The following is a 25,412-nucleotide window of genomic DNA, read 5'->3' on the forward strand; positions in this document are numbered from 1 at the left end:
GATAATGGTAATAACACTGGCCATCGTTATGGTGGAGGTAACCATAGTAACTACTGTGCTCTCATTTATTAATAGTTACTATGTGGCTGGGAGTTGGTTAAGTGCTTTCCATGCATTATCTTATTTGTAAGATACAAATACAACTGTATGGGTATGTAGGATTATAGCTGTATTTTACAGACAAGTGAACTGAAGCTTGGAGAAGTTAAATGACTGGCTCAAGTGGTATTTTTAGGTTTCTACCTGGAAAGCCTGATTCCAAAGCCTACAATCAAAGGATATCTTAGTAACAAAAACATACTAACAACATCATCAGAGTAAAGAGCAATCCTAAAATGGAATAAACTTAGCTTTATGAAAACCTGACTCCATTGGACTAAGTTTTCTCATTTCATTATGGATGGGTGAAGAATTCTTTAGATAGGACGTGGAAACCAATGAACTAGGAAAAGGAAATGTTCATGGACCTGAAAGTTCAGAACGCCTTCTAAGTGTAATATGATTCTGAATTATTTTGAGCGAGAAGAAGAGAAGAATGAAGAGAACAAAGTTTCAGGGACATACTGGGGAGGTTCAAGTTATAGGAGAGGAAAGCAGAGTGGCTGGCTGAAATGGAAGGAAGAAAGAAACACCAAATAGGGTGACGAACGTGTCCTGATTTGCCTGGACTTCCCGGGTTGTAGCGTTGACATCTCTGGCTTGTCTCAAAGCAACAAGGCATTAGCCACTCTTCCAGGAATGAGAATGACAAGGAGAAAAGGGATGGTGAAGCCGGCTGGGAAACAGAAGAATGCTGAGTTCATCAACAGAGTTTAATGATCAAGAGAAGGCATGCTAATGGATCTATTTATGAGGGGGGAATTTTTCTTATAAGTTCCAGGAAATATAAAAATTTAAGAGTCATGAGAACCATGGGATTGTTGTTTTGCAGGAAATATGCAATAACTATTATTTGTAACTGTTTTTCTCAGGATGGAGGACTCCGATTCTGCTCCTTTCAGACTCATCTAATAAGAAGTCAGATGATCTTGGGGCACCTGGGTGGCTCAGTCGGTTAAGCGTCCAAATTCAGCTCAGGTCCTGATCTCATGATTCATGAGTTTAAACCCCGTATCGGGCTCTGTGCTGACAGCTCAGAGCCTGGAGCCTGCTTCGGACTCTGTGTGTGTCTCTCTCCCTCTGCCCCTCCCTAACTCACGCTCTGTCTCTGGCTCTCAAAAATGAACAAACGTCAAAAAAAATTTTGTAGAAAGAAGTCAGGTGATCTTAAATACAATTTATAAAAATAATTTCAGGAAGAAAAGATTATAAAACCTGAAAGAATAAAAGAATCCCTGGGAAGACTCTAGAGCACTAGATTTAAAAAATTAAATTCAAACTCCAGTCCATATGGACTAGTTATAAAGCCACAGCCACCACTGAGGATCCTTTTCTCTTGGTCTCTTCTTGTATCACGATAATTGCACAGTTTAGAGAGATAGATTGATAGATAGATAGACAGATAGATACCTGGCTTCAAATTAGGGAGGCCTTCCTAGGTTAATAGATCATGGGGCCAAACATCAACTGAAATCATGTATGTTTAAATATAGGAAGCCAGAACTAGAGGTACTCCCTACCCATATTGAGAGCCATTTAACACTTTTAAAAAAGCATTATGGCCACCATCCCTTTATCAGTGCCATTCAAAGATTCTGAATTTGGGGGGTATTAAAAATCCAGCTTCTGGAGTTGAAGCTCATTTATTAGTTTTTTTTTTTTTTTGGGGAGTTGGGAGAAAGAAGGTTGGTCTTAGAAATCTGGATTTTCCAAGGAAAACTTCATGGAGAAAACTCTTGATGTATCTCTTCCCCATAAAAGAAACGCTGGAAAAAAAACAAAACAAACAAAAAAAAAAACCCCAAAAATCCCTAGCCACCCACACTAAGCACTCTAGAGACTTATGCTCAGTCTTCACTAATATCTCCACCTCAGATCATAAAAAAAGTCCCAGACTTGAAAGAATAAAAAGAAATCAGCTTTAGCAAATAAAGGGCAAAATAAAAATTACTTTCCAGCTGTAAATTCAGTTAACTTTGTAATTTGTTTAAGATTGAGGAGAGAGAACCAAACGAAAAAGACAAAGTCCACCCAGCTTCTAGCAGCTAACTGGGGAGCAGCCTAAGCAGCTGTCTTAGGCCAGGTTCCCCAGAAGAAGAGCCTGAGATATGGATTTGGATGCATACAATTTATTGAGGAAGCACTCTTAGAAGAACAGGGTGAAAGCAAGACAGGGCAGAGGAAGGAGCGGAGCTCGAAAGTGTTTCAGCTGAAGACTAGCTTCACCCTGATCCCATGGAGAACTCTAGAACATAAATTACACCACAGAACTGGTGTCATTTTGAGGTAAAGGACCAACTCTTTTTACTCTACCTGCAGCCTAGAGGTGGGGTAGGGAGTAACCTTCCAGTGGCTTCCACTGGCCAACAGCAATTCTTCAAAGGAGAGCCTGTGAGTTTCTAGCAGCCAATAATCCCAGCAGCTTGAAGATGGAGGAATCTGCTTGGAAAGGGGGTCTGGGTGGGGCACCAATAGCATCCACTTACAGGCAAGTATTTCTATTCTTAGTCAAACCAAAACATGTGGATGCATTTTTCTTCCACTGATCCATACTTTAGTAAAACTGACAATAAGTCAGTCTGGGCACAGGTTCCCAAAATGAAAAGCCCAGCGCCAGTGCCTGAAAAACTCATAAGCACCATGGTTGGTCCCTCTGTGGTCTGAAGGAAGGAACTAATTAGGAAGCTCCAAAACACGAGTAGACTTGTCCAACAACGCACGCAATTCTGAAAACTTTAACAGTGTCAGAAGAAAATAATCCAACTGTCCCATTCCTTGGTCAAGAAGAAATACACTGTTCACTTCTGCAGACACCAAGGGAGACAGGAACACTCTCCAGGAAAGCTCAGGAAGAAGGAACACAGCGATACAAGAGACAGGGTATGACTTTGTATTCAGTGCTGTTTCACACGCATAGAGTATGAAGGAAAAAGTAGACGCCAAAATGTTTTGAGAGCTCATTTGTTCTCCCAAATGCGTATTGGTTGGCAAATTTAGGGTTATTTGAGTGCTTGAGAATGTAAGAGCCAGAATTAAGTTCTGAGGTTATTAAATCATTAAACACTCCTTTCCCACCTCTCCCTATGCTCAATACCTTCTTTTCTCAGTTCATCAGATTTTTGTTCCAGCTTTTCAATGTCATCATCCAATCCATCTGAAAATAAGAGAACCACCTAGGAAAGTATTCAAAGAGAAAAATGAGTAAAAAGGATGTCATTGAAATCACAGATTGACAAATAAAATAAAATCAGGTTACCTTTCCTCGAGCAGCTGATTTATTCTGAAATGCATCCCACAGAGAATTCAAGAGGTTTGTGTTGAGAAGAGATGGTCCTTTAACTGTTATATCCTTCAAGCTGTTCAGTATGTTTTCACTATAGATCTCAAACTTGGGGGAATATTTTTCCATGGCATTGGTCACTTGAAAAGCCACACTAACCTGAGTCTCTGTGCCCACCTCACAGCTTACCCCATTGAGGGAGCTGATGGCACGTAAGAGGTCTTGAAGGTAGGTTTGTATCCAAGGCTGACCTTCGAGCAAAGTCTGCCCATTCTCATGAGTTGAGATGTCAAATCCGACCACAACATCCACAAAACAATCTAGGGTTCAAGGGAAAAGTATATCTTATTAGATCCACAAATACCTTTGTTTGGCTTGGATGCCGTGTCTGAATCAAGGTACTTGAAATTCTTATCTCTATTCCAGTTATAAAGTTGGAAAACAAGGAAGAGCATGAGTGAATACAGGAAGAGGCTTAGAATCACTCTTGGACAACCTGTACAAGGATAGAATACTTTTTTTTAACTGGTATAAAATCTAAAGGATTTTGTAACAAAGTTCTGAAAGACTTCATTTGTGGCCACTGAAAAAGCCATGCAAAATCATCTAAATATCTAAAATTATAGTGGAAATGGTAATAGTCTACAATAGGAAATCCATATCATACTACTTACTAATTAAGGTCATTCAACAAATTTTAACTAGAAGGGAGATACAAAAATTTGAATAGTCATTTAGAAAAAATAAATCATGATTTGTCTAAAGTGAGGACTATGATGATTTCTCTAAAATCGATCTTTGATTCTTCGTTTTGTCTTCTTTAAAATTTTTTTTTTCATGTTTATTTATTTTTGAGAGAGAGAGAGACAGAGAGAGACAGAGACAGAGAACCAGCAGGGGAGGAGCAGAGAGAGAGGGAGACACAGAATCTGAAGCAGGCTCCGGGGTCCGAGCTGTCAGCACAGAGCTCGACACGGGGCTCGAACTCAAAAACCGTGAGATCATGACCTGAGACAAAACCAGATGCTCAACCGACTGAGCCACCCAGGCACCCCATCTTCTTTTTGTCTTCTAACATCCACTCAGAAAGGAAAAAGTAAAAAAGAAAAACTCCAAGAGATCCTTTGGGATCTTGCTTAGTTTATGCCAAAGACGGTGTTGCCTTCAGAGCTCAGGCAGTCAGGAAGCTGAAACCTTTGCCATCCCGGGATTCGAGAAATACTTAGAGTTTTCCATTTAGAGTGCTTTGCTCTTATCCCTACTAAGGCCAGGGACATGTGAGCATTGGAGAAACTAGAAGGGACTTGATAATTTAAACTAAGCCTCCGAAAGGGAGTATAATCAGAGAAGGATAAAGTTGTAGGACATATGCATTCTTCTTTCCAGAACTTCAGCTTTCCAAAACTTCAGCAAATTCAGCTGGATACAAATTCAGCAAATTTTACCAGTTTGCTTGGTTAAAAAAAACAAAAACAAAAAATAGGTGGGAGGGAAAGTTTATTTTTAATTTGCTTTGTTCAGATAAGGAGTTTTTCAGATATCTGTTGTGTGGACAAAGGCCCACCTACACTACCTCTAGACACACTGGTCAGTTGTACATTTACAAGTATTTGAAATCAAAATGTCATTTTCAAGTTTTAAAATAAGGGTCAGTAAACTTGATTCATTTTTATCCCACTCCCTTGTCCCCTTATTCATGTTTAATGAGAAAAGATTTGGGTGAGGGAAAAATAAAAGCCTTATTTGGTCATCAATTTTCACCATCACATTTGAGGTAAACTGCTGTTACCAAAAAAATCTGAAAGGTGGGTTTTCTTCAGTTTTTCTTTATTGCTTACTTTGCCATATATACTTATTGGAAAATCTCTTCTGCAATATTTAGAAAAGGAGATAAAGAGAAAGAAACTAGCCAAAAGCATCAGAATATGTCCTTTCCAAAATCCCTGTTGAATCGATATCCTTTCATTTCTATCTTGAGATTGCAAGTTTCACTCTTGGATGGACACTGTTTTAACCCCTGAACAGAAAACCATTCAGTAACCCAAACAGATCACAGCCTTCAAGGAAAACAGTTTCTTGTGAAAAAACAAACATTGGCAGCAATGCCAAAATGTCATTGAATGATCCTGGGAACTGTCCCCTCTAAAAATTAAGTGTTTTAACTTTTGGTCTAGATTACTGGAAGTACACACTCTAGTAAATAAGTTCCTTGTATTTAACTAATTCAAATTGACAAATGATTCCATAATAATGTGATCAATGGAATGGAATTTGAGAAACCAGCATAGAGTTGGCAGCTATATGTCTGAATACAATTAGAGTAGACCCTACTCATCAAGTGGGCTCTCATGGAAGGAAGGGCCTTACCAAGTCTACAGAGACATTGGCCCTCCAATCAGGAGCCCTTCAGAGCTAACAAGAGGCAGGAATGGTTTTGGAAAAGAGAAATAAGGAAGGGTTAATTTAGGATAGGAGGAAGGGATATTGAAAAGCGGCAATAAACACAGGGCAAATCAGGAAGGGAGTCCACAGGGCTGGCTGTGGAGGAAGATAACAAGGAGAAGCAAAACTCTTGTTTTGAGCACCCTCACAAACCAGGGTGGAAGCCTGGAAGGGGGAGGTCGTTAAGTGAGAAGGCTCAATGGTTACTCTCAGCCACGGACTAGTCACAACTCTGTTACTGTTAAATAACTTCTGGCAAATCTCTTAACCTTTTTGGACATTAATTTTCTTGTTTCTAAAAATCAGATTATACATTCCAAAATAAAAATGCAAAAGAAAAGAGGGGACTGGACCAAACAGGTAGTGTTAACAGTTTTCCTGCCAGACCTAAAAACTCATTTTAATTATCTGATTTATAAAGAGAGTTCATAATTGGAGTTGATGGAAGATTCTTAGTATTAATAACTACTGTTAGGAAGGTAGGACATATCAGTAAGATTAGAAAACAATTCCTAAATATTTTAAAGGGGAAAGTTGGGCTATTGGCAGTTATTGGTTGGGATAAGAGAGAAATTTGTTCGGGGCCTTTGAAAGAAGGGGTATCTTAGATGAAAAAAGAATGGTCTAGAAAATAGTTAGTGTAAGAGACCCGGTTCATATATTTCTCAGACTCACTACCTCTCCCCTACCCAATCCAGGACTTGGACATTTGTCCAATGGATAGTCTCAGCTTCCATCATCTGGTGTCCCAACAGTGTATGGCCGAGGGCAAGTCTTTGGCATGGCCTTCATCCTCAGTGCAGGAGGGCCATGATGACTCTGGTTCCCATGTCCACCTCAGCTGAACTCACAGGAACTCTGGCTCCTTCCACCACTTACCGCCACATATATAATTCACCGTGGGTCCTGTGTCTGGTTTCCCTGAAAGACTGGATAACACAACATAGTAGTGTGGGAGAATTAACTCCCCTTGAGAGTAACTCTGATCAATGAAAGGCAGTAGTTGAGGGGAAACTGGCAGACAGATCCTCTTCTCTATTCCCCCTGATGGGCCCATCTATGTGGTTGTTCCATACAGCTTCTTTGGTGACATTCTGCATGACTAATGTATCAATTATGGTTTCTCAAGAAGCTGCAGCAGGCTTAGGAACATACCATCTTGTATTTACTTTTTGTCCTTTCCTAGATCACTTCCTTACACTCATTCTTGCTTCCCTGGGACTGTACTCCCAAAGTAGTAGCACATCAAGTATTAGCATATAAACTTTGCTTTGAGCTCCATTTTCTACAGAACGCAATTAAGACATAAACCTAAAGAGATTCTGGTCAAGGAAAGTTGCAAATGATCATCTATTTTTGTCCTTACATTTCTCACATTCCTTGAATCAAATCCTCATATTAATCAGACTAACCTCTTGTTTAACTCTTTTTGATTAATCTACCCATGAGGAGGCAAACGATAAGAGGTACCATTGATTCTTTTGCTACCCTAATCACAGCTCCATGAAACAGGGAGCATTTCCATGTCCCGAACAACTGCCTGGCATCTCCTCTCGATGGTCAGAATAAGCAGGCTCAAAGAAAAATCGGGAAAATAAGCATGAGTAAAGGTAAGAAAACAGACTTTGGAGTTCAGTTGCTTACGGGAATTTGTTGTATACTGAGACATAAAATTTGAATGTAAATCTGAACCACTGCAAAAATATTAATGTTCCCAAACTAAGGAACTCTTGGTAAATGGTACTTCTGTGAACTGACCCCATGATTCCATGTATTTGTATTTATGAGATCATTTCAAGATACCCTCTGCAATACTCTCTGCTAGTTACTAATATTCTGTGCATATATGTCATGTACTTCCCACTCATGATCTCACTTATCCTTATGAAACAGCATATGCTGAAACTCCTCTAATATTCCTTTTACTGTGACTTAGAGCAGCTTGTCCAGGCTCTCCCAGTTATTACCATGGATCTCACACTTGGGATTCAGATCCAGGTTTGTCTGGGGTTCATACACTGAACTACCTTAATCTTGTTTTACCACTTCCTGGGTGGTTAGTGTTGATAGGTTATGCAGGTTACAAGTTCTTCTACTAGAAGTAGAAGTGATATTTTCACAGCAAGTGGTCTCCTTAGGGGGCAGCAGCTTGTGGGAACACTTTCAGGACACACACCTTGTCTTAAGTTCAGCTATTAATTGGCGAAGCACAACACTTAGACACCAGTCCTGTATAATGTCAGCATCAGATAACCTAGACAACTATAGCAAGAAGACAGCTTAATTTACCGACAACAGAAAAAGGGTTGGAGTCAGACAGAACTAGGTTTCAATATCTGTTGTCTGTTACTTCCTGTATGATCTGGGCCAGGTTACCAATATTCCTTTAAACCCTAGTTTCCTCATTATAAATGGGAAGAAAAATACAAACCACTCAGTTTTGAGAGAATTTAATCAGATAATGCATTTAAAATGCTTAGAGCGCCATGCTCAATCCTTCACGGATGCTCAAGAAACACTGATTCCTGGGGTGCCTGGGTGGCTCAGTCGGTTAAGCGGCTGATTTCGGCTCATGCCATGATCTCGCGATTTGTGGGTTTGAGCCCCGTATCGGGCTTTGTGTTGGCTCAGAGCCTGGAGCCTGCTTTGGATTCTGTGCCTCCCTCTCTCTCTGCCCCTCCCCTGCTTGTTCTCTGTCTCTCTGTCTCTCTCTCTCTCTCTCTCTCTCTCTCTCTCTCTCTCTCTCTCTCTCAAGAATAAACAAACATTAAAAACAAACAAACAAAAAAAAGCAACGCTGATTCTTAGTCACTTCTCTCACATCTCTATGCAGCTGCCTGTCCTTTCACACACACTGAATCATATGTACAATCAGAGAAAGAGGATTTAACTTCACAAATGAGAGAAAAAAAGATCGGGACTTCTCCAAAGTTATGTGTATTTTTTTTTTTTAAAGAAAATCGCTATGTTTATTATTAGAAAAGAGTGTATATTAAAAGCTAGAAAATGGTATGAGCTCAATTATGCGTATTTTAAATAAGAAGCAAAGCTAGGTGTTTAGGCTCTAAGCCTGATTTGCTTTGAGTCATACCAAACTATTATCTGATCTCCTCGACTCGGGGTTTATAGTTTAAGAAGAGCTGGTATCCTCTAGTATATTTTCACATGCTTTTGGGGTTTTATCAGTGTTCATCCCAGGCTCACCAGTCCTTGGCCTGCAGCTTGGCTACAAAGGCTTCACATTCTTGCTTGCTGCAGTAATGACTTTAAGTTTATCTTCATATAGAGTACTTTTATTTATTTTTACATTCATGACTATTTCCTTTAAAGATAATTTAGTGACTACTTGGGAGTGTATACTCCTGGTTTTGACTTTCAACGTGGTTTTCTTTCACTTTCTCAAGTAGAGACTAGATGGTTCCAAGATAATTTTCTGCCTAATAATTGCAAATGGGTATTTCATGTCAAACAGGAAATTAATGTGGAAGGTCTGGCTGAGGTCACCAGACATTCCAAAGTACGGGGATATCATGCAGCAGAATTTATGAAGACAGTAGCCCCTAATCAATTATGCGACTCTTAACCTTTAGCCTACACACTGGGTCTTATAAAAGGTTTGAGCTTAGAGCTTAGGAGAACATTTTGGGGGAGAGAACTGTTGATACGCTGTGAAGTCTCTCACTACATGTACACGTACACACACATAGAAGGAAAGGAAGTAACTTCCTCTTTAAGCCAGGTAAGAGGAGCTTTAAGAGAGAGCTCAGAGATGAGACAAACCTAGAAATTCTAAAGAATGAGTCACAGGATGGCACACTGATCTCTCTGCAAAGGAGGGGTGACCACACTGAGGGACCTTAACTTCCAGTGTTTACTGGGGCAATGGATATGTTATTGTTTCCCATGGAGCGGACATGGCCATATGTGAGGAGTTGTTGTGGACCCCTCTGATGTCCTGTCCAAGAAGGCTAACTGGAAGGCCAAAGAGAGGACAGAATAAAGCTGGAGGGATCACTAGATGCCCAGAGGCTGAGGAAGGCATAAGGCAACTCTGGAATTGAGACATGCTTACCTTTTTCAAGGGAACTATGGTTGAGAGATCCCCTGACAAATGTGCTTTGGTGCGGGGAGAGAGAGTGGAGGTCAAGAAGGGAAGTCTTTGAAGGACCCATGAATGGTCCTTTGAAGGACCCAGATTTACATGGTCACAGAAAACCAATTCTTGGCAAGCATCATCAAGCAAGAACTTTTCTGTATTTCTTTAGCTCTTCTTCCTTCCCTAACCCATTCTGGAGAGGCCAGAAACCATGGCTAGCAACAAGAGAACAGGGTCTGGAAGAGGTGGGTAGAAGTAATAGGTGGGGGACAGTAGGTAAATTGCCATGCGTGGCCTCCTCTGTTGTGGTGGGAGAGCAGCCTATGGGAGGCTGGGAAAGTGGAGTAACCTTAAATCAAGTTTTTAGTTTTAGTGGTTACCTTTTGATGGACATATTAATCACTGAGAAAAGGTTCACGTATTTCCTGAAAGTGACTAGGGGCAAGGAAAGAGCTGGCCCCCATGAATAAATTTAATGGATCAGTGGTAGACAAAAATGAAGTGACTTTACTCTGAATAAGCATGACACCTGGGACATAATTATAAAGTTTAAATGTGCATTTTCTCATTTAATCTTGACAATGATCTTTTGAACTAGGTGCTGCTATCGTTCACATTCTACAGATGAGAAAATTGAACTTAGAAAAGTTAAGCAACCTGTCCAAGAAAAAAAATGGCCATTTGAGCAGGGATTTGTAGCCAGGGTGACTGTCTCCAGAGCTGTCTCTTAGCAACCATATAGCTTTCCTCTTCTTGGTGAAAATCTAGAGTTTATGTTTACCATAGGTAGTCACACAGAATCACAGCCAACCCATTGGGCACTTCTATAAAGATAGAAAAAAATCATCCCTCTTTCAAGACCTTTTTTTCCATCTGTTGGGAAAAATGTCAAAACGGACTAATTTTTAAGAAGATATTTGCTAACTTCTGCAGTAAAACGTTTCATAATAAAGATATAAATCTTCAAGGCTGTTCATTCTCTATATACCTGTACCACAGCACCTGGCAGCCTGAAGGCCCTATTGCCAGGCCACGAAAACCTGTAGAATAGTTTACTTCTTTGAGACCGTCTCCAACCTCTGAAACCAATGAGACTGTAAACAATGGCCTTTCCCTCACACCTTCTGAAGCGACTGCATTCTCATTCACAAAGGCATGCACTCGCAGGATATGGGAGAGAAAAAAAAAAAAAAAAAGACAAAGGCTCTCATATGTCCTGTTTTGCAGTCCACGAGTCACAAAAAAAAAAAATTCACGATGACTGTGAAAAGTTCAATCTGAAATCCAGAGGCACAAATCTGAATTCTCCTACCAGCCCCAGGGGATGTAAACAGAGCTTGAGGAAAATGTCAGCAAAGACAGGGAAGGAAGAAATATGAAGCACACAGTAAATACTTACTTCTCTCACCCCCCGAGGTACAGATGTTGCGAACTATCCTTTTCTTGACCTTTGTCAGTTCGTCAAAGTTATGAACTGTCAGTTTTTTATCTGCAGTCCCAGTGATCTGAATGAGCTGTTGGTCATCCACATCCCCAATGCCCACAGAGTAAATGTCAATACCTTTGTGTCGCAGGTCTTCAGCGGCCTGAGCCACCTCATCTTGGGACTGGCCATCTGTGAGGACCAGCAACACTTGTGGGGTACCTGCATTTATCCGGCTGCCCATGTCTGGCCGGAAGTAATGCCCCACCTGCCGGAGTGCGGCACCGATGTGTGTGTATCCAAAGATTTGTTGGATGTTTTCAATCTTAAGCGATATCTCGGTTTTGCCTATGAAAGTTCCTAGTGGAAATTCCGGCCGATAGGTATGGCTAAACTGGGCAGCTCCTATGCGTACTCTGTTGACACTGACATCAAAGTCTTGAACAACAGATGCCAAGAATTCCTTCATCTTCCTGAAGTCATCTGGGTGAATGCTATTTGAGCCATCCATGAGGAAAACAAGATCTACTTTTTCAATTTCACAATCTACAAAGAAGAGGAAAGGAAGTAACAACAACAAAAATCAGGCTGTTATTTTTTTCTTGAACCTGGCAAGGTTACGTGTTCATTGCTATATAGAAATGATATTTCCGAAGATGGTTTCTTATCATATGCCAATTGGTGGTCACATTAATTGAGAGGAAATAAAAACACTCAGTTCATCCTTTTATGCCTTTCTTGGGTATTCCATTTGGTCTTAATGCCATTTTCTTTTCAGAGATGCCAGAGAATGGAGGGGGGGGGCACAGAAAATTCATTTTTACTTGCAATCTAGCCTTAACACTTCCAGAAAACCCAGTGATAGTGGTAGCACAGCAAGAAAAAACAAAATAGTACACATCCATTTAGAGACTCAAACAATACTTTTCTGGTTATTACTAGGGCAAACTGAGGTTTTAAAATCATGCCTTCCAGTCTATATCTTGTCTGTATTCTTCTTTTTCAGCCCCTTTTCTGGTCCATATAGGCAAGAGCATCTACTTGAGGAAAAACATTTTTAAACAATGCAACACAGTTTAGAGATGCTTCCTTTGTGTTAATACAACAAATACAAAACAAAAAGAATATGAAAGACCACTGCCAACGAATGAGTTATGCTTGGCACAGGCTCATGTGTATTCCTTAGCCTTCTGGTAAACATTATCATTTCCTTGAATTCCCCCAGAGAACTCACCACTGACTTAATTAATTCTCATGTTAGCCTAAGATGAAAGGTGTCTGAGATTCCAGCAGTCAAGATAAGCAAGAAAGGGATAAAGAGAAATAAGGCAATCAGAATCAGTTAACTTTAGGAATTGGTTAACTCATTAATTCCTTTGTTTTGGTTTCATATAAAGGAAATTAAACTTATATATATATATATTTTTAACACCTAAGGGAGAACTGTCAATACAAAATTTCAATGTCAACTTCTGCAGTGGCCTTAAAAGGACAGATCAAATTTTAGTCATTGGCCAACAGAAGCTAAGAGTTGTACCAGTTTTCAGTAAGACTGAGACAGATTTTGTTAGTTTCATGAAAGAAAAAGGTAGTAGCTGCCTTCTAAGGAGGCAAGGCACAGGAAAACCAGAAAAGGAACTGCACCCAAGATGTTGGAATCCTGGATCAGTAGCAATTCATCTAATGACAGTATTTTTTGTAAAACACACCTTAATAAAAATACTAAGGAATTTTAATAGACCACAGTGTCCCTTTAAAACAAAGGGGTAGAATGGCAACTGAATGAATGAGTTTATACATACATAAATGTGGCAGTGTAATCTCTAGCCACAGAACTAGAAACACATGGCAAACAAAATCCCCGTTCTCTGCTCTGGAAACACTGGGGTCCGGAATTTAATATCAGGCTCCATGTTCTAAACGAGCTTTTGCCATAACAGAAATAAGGTGAAGGGACTGGAGACTTCCAGACTGCCAGAGAGAAGATTTCAGGCAAGACCTGCTGGCTCTGAGGAAGGGACGGAATTGATTTCTTACGTGAAAAGGAGGAAGAAGACGTGGAGGTAGGAGTGGGTAGGAAGGATGTGTCACCAACTTTGTGTTCTGATCAACAAAGCCTGTTCAAAGATGGTGAATTCTCCATCATTAGACGGGTTTAAGCAGGGAGTAGGAATGCTGTAGAAGATTTCCTCCACGGGGAGGAGGCCAAATGAAATGCCTTTGAGATCCTTCCAGCCCTGAGAGTCTCTAACATGGGGAGTTCTAGGACAATTGGTGCTCCTTCTCTCCTCTCTAGAGAACTTGCTCCTGAAGGCTATTGCTTTGTTTTCTCCCTCACTTAGATCTCAGCTGATAATTAAGAAAAAATGTAATTGACAAATCTTACCTACTTTCGAAGTGTTACATACACTGGCTGACACATCTGAAAATATCCCCTTCAGGCCTCCAAAAGTCTCCACGAAGAAGTACTTGTCACTTGATCCTGCCATAGCTAGCAGTTCTACAGGATTGGCACCAGCGATCCCCACAGCCAGAACAAGAATGCCTTTGTCCCTCAAGGCCTTGGCTGTGGCATTGAGCTTATCTGCATCGTGGGATTCCCCATCGGTGATCACAATGAGGACTTGGGGGACCCCTTTGTGCAGGCGGCTGCCCCGGGCTTCAGTGAACATGTGGTCTGAAAAGCCTAGTGCCTCAGCGGTGTAAGTATTGCCCCCCATGGGCTGGTCATTCTGGAGCACCGAAATCACCTCCCATTTTGTGCTGAGGTTATCCAGATAAAACAGTACCTCTGGGTCATCAGCATACTTCAGAGCCCCAAACCGGACCTGATTTTTGCCAACGTCAGCTTTTTTCACCAGGTCAATCATAAAGTCTTTCATGATATTATATTCGTCATAGTCAATGCTTCCAGAGCTATCAATTACAAACACAACATCCAGAACTTCAATTCGCTTGCATTCTAGAAGAGAAAGAGAAAGGAAAACCACATGAAATTAACTTTGGACACTCCTCTCCCCACACCTGTGTTTTAATTGCCAGGGTCTCCTCTCCATGGGATCAAGTTGTACATTAGGATGTCCATTCCTTGGGTAACAGACACAATACACGTACATTTGTGCTGCTAGTATGTAGAAATACTTAGGCAAGCTTTTAGGACAAGGTAGATATGAAGCCTACTGTAGGGCCCACAGAGGGGGCCAACAGTCACAGGATCAGAGGAATAAACACTTCAAATGCTTTAAACTAAAAAGGAAACATAAATTCTGTAGACATTTTCCTGTATAAATAGTTTCTTCAACATGTGCTTTCATTTACACAAATTTGTCTTTTTTTTTTTTTTTTTTTTTTTAAGCCACAGGGATGCGATTTTTTTCTTAAAATAAACCTTGGGGAAATGACCACATGAAAATGAATTTGGAAACACTGTATATTTTTTCAGTTATATGACAGCTGATTCTTCAGGGTTACATTTTCTTTCTTTTTAACTTCCTTGAAACATTATCTATTGTCATTATTGGGCCTCATCATAGAAATAAGCCCATCTCACACTTGGCCTAACTAAGTGGTCCTGGCATGATGCTCCTATTAACTTTTCAAACTGTGGGTCAATGGCATGGAACAGTGAAGCTGGTAAGACCCAGTTAATTACCTAATCCTTGTGTGTGCAACACATTCTATTTAAAGGCACATGAGTTCCAAACTACAACTCATTCATGCTGGAGAAGTCGAATCCTAAGATGGCTGATGATTAAGTCTTTCTGCAGCACAATCTCTCCACAGGCATTAGAAAGGTATGTTCCAGATGTTAACTCACCCACTCTGGAGAAACAGACTGGGGTCAAAATAGGCCCCCTCCCTAGAAGCTCACCACATTTTCTTCCTCTGCAAGCCACTTGCTTGCTATTGAAACTCTGTTGAAAGTCTCAGAGCCAATCAATGTGCTTATCTCACTGACTAGAGGCCACGTGTACATAGTCATAAACCAAGCTCTCAGGAAAGGCTGGTTCCACAAAAGAAGAAACTACGTCTCTCTGGCCTTTGGCTGCCCTGGGGAGCCCGCCTGCATTACCCAAGGGACTAGAGTATAGATTGCTCAGTGTTGGTACCCTTTGAAGATTCAGATTTGTTCTGGATGGAATTATCGAGAAATACAATCCAGGTTTATTTTCTACAAAGCACATACCACAATCACCAAACCTTCCAGTGGGAGTTGGACAGATCTGTTATTTGACCAACAACATTCCTCTCTTTCCTCAAAACTCTGTTAAGACCCATCTTCTTCGTCGAGATTTTTCAGAACGCCTCAGGCATCAAGGCCCAGGGATCACAATGTCAATCGGTCCCTTCTATTTGCTCGACTTGTTTCATCACCTGCATTACTCTGCAGTTTCACGGGCAGAGGATGGGGACTCTACTATTTACCTCCTTCAAGGCATCCGTTGCTCACGTTCCCATAGGATACTCCTCCTTGATAGGATTTAATATCAAAGTGTTTTTACAAATGTTATCTCACTTTACAGAAGTACTGGCTTTTAAAAATTGTAAAACAAATAAACATACATTGGGTGTTAGGTCAAAGGGCAGTCACCTCGCCCAGGAGGTTATGCTCCAGTACTGCTTGCCTCAAACATAGCCCAAGGACACCGGTTATATGAGGCTGGCTGCTTGCCTCCAGGTGGAACAGACTCTGGTATAACTCAGGCTCCAGGGTTCCCCATGGGGTCAGGCTGAAGCCGTACTATAGCTGAGACTGCCTCCTCACTCAGCTCCCACCCCTGCCCTGTCCTACTTCCCTTACCCCCTTTCTGAAAAGGCCTTCAATAAAATCACTTCCCCAAGAGCCTCTGACTTAGCTTCTGTTTCCGGGGAACCAGGCCTAAGACACTGTCCTAGTGCTCTTTGTCTACAAATGGGGAACAATCCAGGTGGACCAAAATTATTCTGTATTCATTCGACAGTTCTGATGAGGAAAGGTGCATTTTATACGTAGGTGAAAAGTCACGGGGATGAACATTCCAATTAAGCAAAGTTTACAAGGCTCAAATAGTAGTTTATTTAATTCAAGCAACAATGGCTAACACAGACGTATTTTGGAAAATGCCACTAGTGCATGTGCTCACACCTACCTTCACGGGGGCTGCATATTCCAAAAACAAGATCATCTTCAATGTGCTGCAGAATATCAAAATTCTCAACATAAAACACCATCTCTGGCCTCCCGCTGATCTCCTCAAGCTGCGTGACATTGGAGCCAAACACCCCCACCGAGTAGATTATTATGCCTTCTTGTCGAAGAGCTACTGCTGGCTCCTTGACTATGTCCTGAGCTTCACCATCAGTGATGAGGATGAGAAACCTCCTGACATTGGGCCGGGCCCCCTTGGCAGGGCTGAAGTACTGAGACATAAAGGTCAGGGCACCACCCGTCAAGGTGGTCTCTCCAATGTGAGCCATCCGGTCTATTGCATCTGAAATTTCATGTTGGGACATGTATCTATCGAGCGGAAATTCCTCCTTATTGATGTCGCTGAACTGCACTACGCCGATCTGCACCCGATCTGCCCCAATCTGAGATTTGCTCACCAGGTTTTTCATAAATGTTTTCATTTTGCTGAAGTTTTCAAGTCCTATACTGCCAGAACTGTCCACCAGAAACATGATGTCTGCTTTCATCTCTTTGCAGGCTGCATGGAAGAAAACAAGGTGTTTATTCAAGTGGGCTTCAGGTGAAAGGATTAAGGGCAAACACAAATAATCCAAAACACAAATAATTCTATACTGAAGTTAAGTGTGAGTTTGGTGAGGATGGCTAACAGGTAAATAAAGCACTGAAGGCCATAAAAGTGAGGCTATTCTATTTGTTATTTATATCTTTAATTTGTAATTCACAGTATCTTAACCTTAGCACTATGATAATTTGTATCATGGAGGGCAGTCCATGCATCATAGGACACCGTAGGACATTTAGCAGTACCCCGACCTCTACCTGTTAGATGCCAGGAGCACTCCTCCAGTTACGACAAACAAAAGTTACTCTAGACATTGCAGGTATCCCCCAAGGAGGCAAAAGTCACCCTCGGTTGAAGACTACTGACATAGTTCTAAAAGGTTTCATAGAAGTTTTATTAAAAAGCAATTTAAATACATCTGAGGTACTTAAAATCAGGTATCATTTGCAGTGTCTAATTATAGGTCTAACCTAGCAGGGATCTGTGGGAAGAGGCTAATGAATATTTATTAGGGAGAACTCCTCCAAATACCTTTCTTACACTCCCGATATTAATTAGAACACCATAATGGGCTCCTAGTTCTGCTCTGGAGAACAAACATAGCTACTCAAGTCAACAAACATTGACTTGGAAATTTATGTTGTTTCTCTAAACCTGTGATGTCGAATATTGCAGGATAGTAATTTATGAGCTGAAGTCAAAAGGTAAAGTCACCATGTCTCCTACCTTCTTCAGCACAGATTTCCTGAACAACTTGGTTTCTTATGTCTTTCAAAGCGTCGAAGTCATGCACGTAGTATACCCTCTTTTCCTGGCCTGCAATTTCTCGCAGCTGTGTTTGGTTGGCCTCCTTGACCCCAATGGCATAAACACGAATGAGCTCTTCTCTCAGTCTGTTTGCAGGCTCCAAGATGCTATCCTTGGACATGCCATTCGTCAGGACAACAAGATGACACGGCACTCTGTTTCCTCGCTGCTTCTTTGCTTTTTGCAAAAGCCCTAGCGTGAAATTCAGGGCTGCACCCGTGTTTGTATTCCCACCCATCTGCCGGATGTTCTCAATGGCCTTTCCCAAGTCATGCTTGTTAGTGTATTTATTGATCTCAAATTCCAAGTCCCAGTTGTCAGCATACTGAACCGCCCCAACCCGCACTTTTTGGGGAGCGATGTTGAACATCCCTACGACCTCTGACAGGAAGGTCTTCATTTCATGGAAGTCAGTGGCCTGGGTGCTTCCAGAGCCATCAATGAGCAGATAAATGTCTGCTTCTTCAGTGTCCACACAACCTAAAATGGAACCAGAGAGGTTGGCTGTGGCACTGAGGCAAGTGTGAAGAAGGAATGAAAATAGATGGGGAGTAGAACAATACAAGCGTCTTGAGACAGAAAAATGGAAAACAGCTTCTAGGCATAAAAGACACTCTACTAGCTTAACGTAGGAAGAATTTAACATCACTGGGCCCAAATGAATTGCTTCTGACAGTTTAAGACAATTTGGATAGTTCTCTGCCATGAATCAAAGCAAATCTGGATATAATAAAAGATAAGAAGACACGAAGATGATTTTTACAAGTCACTTCCCTCAATAGTGAATAACTGCTTAGCAAAGAGGCAAGTGGTATGTTGGGAAATGGAGAAGGTATTTAACTGGACATTGTGGACAGAGGAGCTCTCTTTCTTGAAAACCTGAACAAACTATTTACTCTCATCTACTCCTAGCCAATTAACAAAACTAGGGGTATCGTCAGTGGTCTTATTTGTGTAGGACAACTACGCTTTTACAGTAAACATGCCAGCAATGTTTGTGGAAGAATGTATACATATATATGCGCATGTATATCTATACATAGTTTATATAGTATGCACGTGTACATGCAAAATATTTAAAATACACTGCTGTCTTTCTCTCTAAACTCACAGATACTACAACAATACTTCACAACAAATCACTCTGTCCTCCAACCAAGTCATGCTTTCTGTTTCTTCTCTAAGTTGGAATTTGAGGATGATGGAAGAAAAGGAGAGAAAAATACAGAAAGAAAAAAGAAATAGTAGTGCCCGGGTGGCTTAGTCGGTTAAGTGTCTGACTCTTGATTTCGGCTCGGGTCATGATCTCATAGTTCGTGAGTTCAAGCCCCACATTTGGCTCTGTGCTGACAGCGCTGAGCCTGCCTGGGATTCTCTCTCCATCCCTCCCCTCCTCTCAAAATAAATGAATTAACATTAAGAATAAAGAAATAAAGGAAAGAAAGGCAAAGGGGAAAAAGAGAAAAGTAAAGGCAGAGAAACAGCAAAGGATGGTGTTCTAGGCTGTTTTTAAGTCATGAAGAATCCTGGACAGGAAATCCCTCCTCCCCATTCCAGCACTACAATGGCTTTCATTCTCCCCCCAATTTATACTTCGAACCATCAAACAAAGGTAAGAAATCAGGAACTTATCCTCCCTACCCACAGCATGCCCTGCCAGTCCCTTCTCTATGTAGAATAACCTGAGAGGAGAAAAAGAGAAGGATCCGATTAATCCTTCTCTCAGCTAAGGACTTTACCAGATTTGAGCGTTTCAGTCCGTTCTGAGAAGACAGAGACCGTGTGCATTATCTGGTTCCGCAGCTTCTTCAGAAATGTCTGGTTGTGAGCGGCCAGGTCAGAGAAGGTTTTCAGTTTGGACACATGCTGCTCAGCGGGGTGAGAGGCAATCTTCTCCAGCTGGCTGTCGCTAGCCCCCTCTATGCCCATGGTGAAGATGGTCACGCCTTCGCGCCGGAGGTTAACGGCCGCCTTGGTCACGTTATCCTCTGATGGTCTGTGGGTCACCAGCACGGCAATCTGGGGCACCCCCTGATTCTTCCGACTGCCATTGCGTGCACTGAACACTTCCTTCCTGATCTTTCTGATGGCAGCTCCTGTGTAGGCCTTCCCAGCCTGGGGAGAGAGGGTCTGTATATTCTGGAGAACCTCCGACTTATTTACACCCCTGCTGAGGGAATTTATCACCTTCGTCTCATTGCTGTAGGCCACAAGGCCAACCCTCATGCAGTTCTCCTTTATGTCAAGAGCAGATATGCTTTCTTCCAGGAATTCCTTAAGATAGTCAAAGTTGTCCTGGCTGCCATTGATGGACACATCCAACAGGAACACCACATCAGCCACAGATGGGCCTTGGCATACTGTATGGACAAGGAATGAAGAAGCACAAGTTTAGCTAGAGGTAGGGCATCTTTGCTCAGTATTAGAAGGCGTGGAGAACATCTACCAGAGCTTGGTTATACACTTAAAGAAAGAAGGCTGTATACAAAATGATTATGAAGCTGAGATCAGAAGGTCCTAGATTCAAATACTGGATCTTAGCTCAACTCCCAGCTTTGATTTCCTTATCTGTGAAAATAACATTTATCTCATGAAATTGCTATGGGGATTAAATGTGATACAGTGCTTCGTTATGGGAGCTGGTGCATAAAAGCCACTTGGTGAATAGCTGCTACTGCGATCATATTAAAATATTATTAAAATCAATAGGTAGAGTCCAAATATTCCTAAGATGTGGTAATGGAATAGCGATTGCACTTTCTACTATTTTATTTGGGAAAGATGTTAGTAATAGGATTCGCATTTTCATAGATTACCACAAGAAAATCATTCTCTATTATCAATAGACAATTATATTGTCTCGTTCAAGCAGATTTAAGCAGCAGTAATATGAATTTCCTATGTTACTTAGTAAGACTTGTACACTTGGAGCAAATTGTTTTTTCCTGGTTCTCCCCTGCCCTTCACTTGGATGATGTTCGTAAACTCCTGGCCACTCTTGTTAACAGTACAAGAGGACAGACTGGGACACAGGGCAGCAGGTTAGAGGAAGAGCAGAACACAGGAAGCTCATCAGGACTAGAGCAGCAGGAAGGGAGACCATGTGGGCTGAAGCTACCTGAGCCTGGGAACCCAAGGGCCCGATCTACCTGATTTCAAAGTTCAGCCTGGCCTGGGACCAGGCCGTGTCACCTCAAAGAACGCCTGGGAGTTTCTGCAGAAGCAAGGGTTTGGCCTTCCTGAAGCTGTTTCTAGTGCTATCATTCTGTGATTACATTATGTGGTTTGAGGAGGCAAGGATTTCTTTAGGAACAAATCCGCCCTTTAAAGGAACCAGTAAATAAAACTACATAGCAACTAAAGCCTAAGGAGACTGATAGCTCAGAGATAGGCTGGGTGGTAGGGAGGTGTCCCTGGATTTTAAGATGTGTCGATGACATGCAACATAAGTGAAACATGTAAAAACCAAGCTTTGTGAGGTTCACTGGATTTATAATGGTCACAATCCTTGGGTCCTCTTGAACACGTGAATATTTAACATCTGAAAATGCAGCCCAACTTTTGAGGAAAGGGATGCTCACAGTTTCAATCCTCTCCCCGTGCTGATTTTTCAAAAGCAAATTAATCATCATTCTATACATGTGCCCTGAACCCACCTTCCACAAGAATGTCATCTGCCGCTCCGCCCCTGTACTGGGTCGCTTCCTTGATGATCTGCGTCATGTTTTGGGAAAACGCGCTCAGGTCCCTGACCGACCGAAGGTTGAAGTGAAACTGAGCCGTGGCCATGGCCTTCAGCTCCTCCTCAGAAGCTTCCTGCAGCCCCACGGAGATGATTCTCACCCCGTCTTCCCGCAGGGCCTTGGAGGCCTCTTCCACGTCGTCGTCCTCCGACGCCGCCGAAGCCAGGACCACCAGAATCGGGGGAAACTGCTTCTTGTCCCTCCCGCCGGCCGCTTCGGAGAAGAAGGTCCTGTGGGCCTCCCGGAGAGCGTTTCCTATCCGCGGGGAGCCGCCGATGAAGGCGAAGTTCTTCTTGAGGTGGTTCAGCATGGGGTTCCTGCTCTTGAAGGTGCTCAGCTGGAACTCACTGTGGAGCCGGTCGCTGTACTGAGCCAGGGCCACGCGGTACTTGTGGGCCTCAATGGGGAGACTGCTGATCATCTTGGTGATGAACGTTCTCACAAGAGGGAAGGACTTAGTTCCCAGGTGATCAGAGCTGTCCACCAGAAACACGACATCTGCATACTCAGGGCCTAAAAACCCAGAGACATACAAACAAAGCACAAACTTTAGAAATGGACTACCTGTTTAATGCCAACCATTTGGATAAAACCTACTTTCCTTTATTTGTATTTTTAACACCTTCCCAATGTACTGAAAACAACAGTGTGACATTACATATTTGCCCAAGAAAAGAAATCTTTATTTCGTGGGCTTTTTCATACACCTTTGCATTTGAACTCCTCGCAAATTAAGTATCACTTTTGTGTGAAATTAAAAAAAATAGGTAAATTTAGAGAAGTAGAAAATCCTGGGTTTTTATATCTTTAGTGGATACTTCCCAATCCCCCACCTTTTTTTTTTGCTTTCAGAATTTGATCTCAGTTTATATAAAGAGAATAAAAAATTTAATTGAGAATCACATTGCTTTGAATTTGGGTGGAGAAATCCGAATGATGCTCTTTCATTGTGATTCCTCTTTAAGCAATATAACATTGATCTGATTGACTTACAAACATATTAGTTTGTATTCCCAAATGTTAAATGAAGTTTAAAGAATACCTAAAAATCATTAAAATGTGCTAAATTTAAAGTTCTTTATAATATTTTTTGGCAAACCATGTGAATGATCATTATAATGCTCACATAAGTAAAATGTGATGGAAACCAGTATGCCCTAAGCTAGGAAAGGGATTACAGTTTTGGTTTCTATTAAAAACATAATTTGTATATAGGAATACAATAAGTTTGCTGAACTTTGAAGGATTCATTCAGTGCCAGGTTCAATGCTAAGTATGTAGAATTATATTTTAATGTGATAGGGAATCACTGGATTCAAGCACAAAATATTGTTTATTGGTGACCTGCTCATTTGAATGCAGAGTCCTCCCCACTCTAGTAGAACATCTATGTCTTTTCTGTGGTAGGGAGAGGTCTGTCTGTCTGATGGTATATATTTAAGCAAATATAGTGTACTTGAATAATGGAAGTCCTGACTTTTTTTTTTTTTTTTTTTTTAATCAGCTAACTCCACCTGCCCTGTCAAACCATTCTACATACTTGGGCTTCAGGTTCCTCACCTTTCAAATGAGTGGAATCTACTAGAAAATATGTAAAGTCCTTCCTCACTTTGAGATTCTGATGAACAGAAGTGGTTACAAGATAAATTCTAATCAAATGAAAATAACCTCCATCTCTTTCTGTCTACACCTGCTAGGAATCCAGCGTTGGCAACCCTGTGTGTGATTTCATTTTCTTGATAGCAGTCTGGTTGAGGCATGATGGATAACATCACACCTTGTCTTCTAAATAACCTAATTTCAACTGGTTTGAGATTCTTTTGATAATCATACAGTCAGCAGTGTCTTAATGAAGGTGAATCAATATTGTCTTCTAAGAGAAGGCCAGAATCCCTACGAGGACTGTCAGGGGAGCCCTGCACAGGATGGCTTGACTTGTGACCAAAAGTGACCTTTCTATTCATGAATAAGCCCCCACATCTTGCATGGAAAAAGGAAATGTGGACATTTGGCATGTGAGACAGATTCAGGTTCTGATACAGCTCAGCGTTATGTCTGAACAGTGGAACACTTGGGGAAAAAGCACTGCTTCTCTTTAAAACAACTTAATATCAAGCCCCGTGAGACATCAAAGAAAAATGTTTGCAGAACAAAGTCTAGTTTATCTCTTCTGAAAACTTGCTTCCAAGGTCACAGTCCTTGAGAAAGCTATGAAAGCCAATATAGGTGGCCCTGGACATGAAGTGACCGGTACAAGTAGTCACTATTTTGAGGTGGTCAAGGAATGAGGGGCAGGCCAGTATTTTGACTTCATGTCCACTGGACAAAGGTAACTGACAGACAGCAAACAGCTATGGAGCTTTCTCTTCAGGGCAAAAGCACTCTCTTTACAATAAGCTAACAGTTTAAATTGGAGCAAATCTGGATACTTAACTAAGACAATGTTTTGGCACAAATGAACTAGGAAGAAACATTCCAAATGTTCCAGGCCTGAATCTAATATTAAATGATAGAATTTTAATGCAACCTCCCCAAAGGCCTAAAAGGGGTTGAAGTTGAGGACAAAATAATAGCTCTCATATCTTTCTATCATAACCAAGGAATAAGGTCCAGAACAAATGATCTTTAAAGGAGCACAGGATAACATCACAAAGAAATTGAGCTACCATCCATACCTTCACCACCATCAAAAGCAAAGTAAAGCAAAGCAAAACTCTTTAACTAGGTCAAACTGATCTATTTTCTGTAATAAAAATTAAGGAAAAGAACTCTATTTTTTTTTTTTTTTTTTTTTTTACTTACCAGGATCTTTGTTCATAGAGACATGGGAACAAATTATTATAAGGAACAAGATCAGCAGCATTTTCCTCTTATGACCTAAAAAGTCTCTAACTTGAAATCTGAAAAGGCAAAAACAAACACCTAAAATTGTGGATATTTTGTAATCAAGACACACAAATAAGAGCACACAAAATTTTATAGCAAACTGGGTGCAATAGAAGGCAGAATTTCTGAGGTGCCCTGACTTTCTGATCTGTGAAGAGCCTTAGAGAAAAAGACCCACAAAAATTCACACAAAATTTTTCCTGGTCCAAGACCCTGCAGAAACATGAAATTCTGGATTATAAATGGAGGTAGCCAGCTGCCTTCTAGTTCCAACAATATTTTGTGTCTCTATTAGTCATTCTCCCTGTACCCTCGTGTTACCCTTGGTCTCCTCTCTGCCAAGACAATTCCGAGTTCATGGCTGGGACACAGTCTAAAGACCTGATTTATCATTTCTCCATCATGAACATGTAGGTGTGTTTCATCTTTGAGCAATAAGTATTTTTAGACGGGGTAAAAATTCCATCTTTTCCCCTATCCTACATAATTACAAAGGTAACCATTTTCCCTTATCCTTAAATTTGAGAGAAGTCATAAAAGTTGTGACCCTCCATTTTCCATATGATATCTTGCTCCTCAAAATGACTCAATTTGTACTATTTTGCTTCCAACTACCTAGAACTGCATGAGGCAAGGGTTTTCCAATTCTATTGACCTAAAGAATCTTCAGTCACCTATAATTATTCATTTCATAGAATGAAATAAAATATTGAAGACATTGAAAATAAATATTTTCATGAAGCAGGTTTAGCTCATTTATTCACTCATTCATCCACTGAATGAAAAATTGATCCATATTAAGAAACTAGCATCTTTGTTTCTTGCTAAGTTCTTACCCAAACATGAATTTGCAATATTATATACAGCCATCTCACTCCTTGTCAGGCAGGCTCCCAGTGCTTAG

The 25,412-nt window shown here is 41.1% G+C and overlaps 1 protein-coding gene across 1 annotated transcript in view; it reads right to left on the reverse strand.

Moving 5' to 3' along the window:
- The window catches only part of COL6A6 (collagen type VI alpha 6 chain), a 118,631-nt gene extending 94,126 nt beyond the window's left edge, over positions 1-24,505 (reverse strand). The window contains exons 1-9 of the mRNA XM_007087379.2: positions 24,425-24,505; positions 21,536-22,135; positions 19,619-20,239; positions 17,799-18,359; positions 16,470-17,027; positions 13,727-14,302; positions 11,317-11,886; positions 3,356-3,699; positions 3,194-3,272 (exon numbers count right to left, since the gene is read on the reverse strand). Of these exons, the coding sequence (XP_007087441.2) occupies positions 3,194-3,272; positions 3,356-3,699; positions 11,317-11,886; positions 13,727-14,302; positions 16,470-17,027; positions 17,799-18,359; positions 19,619-20,239; positions 21,536-22,135; positions 24,425-24,485 (3,970 nt within the window). The 5' untranslated portion in view covers positions 24,486-24,505. The remainder of the gene's footprint in view (positions 1-3,193; positions 3,273-3,355; positions 3,700-11,316; positions 11,887-13,726; positions 14,303-16,469; positions 17,028-17,798; positions 18,360-19,618; positions 20,240-21,535; positions 22,136-24,424) is intronic.
- Between the last annotated feature and the right edge of the window lie 907 nt (positions 24,506-25,412).

This window comes from Panthera tigris, chromosome C2 (genome assembly GCF_018350195.1).
Source record: "Panthera tigris isolate Pti1 chromosome C2, P.tigris_Pti1_mat1.1, whole genome shotgun sequence".
Classification (NCBI taxonomy): Eukaryota; Metazoa; Chordata; class Mammalia; order Carnivora; family Felidae; genus Panthera; species Panthera tigris.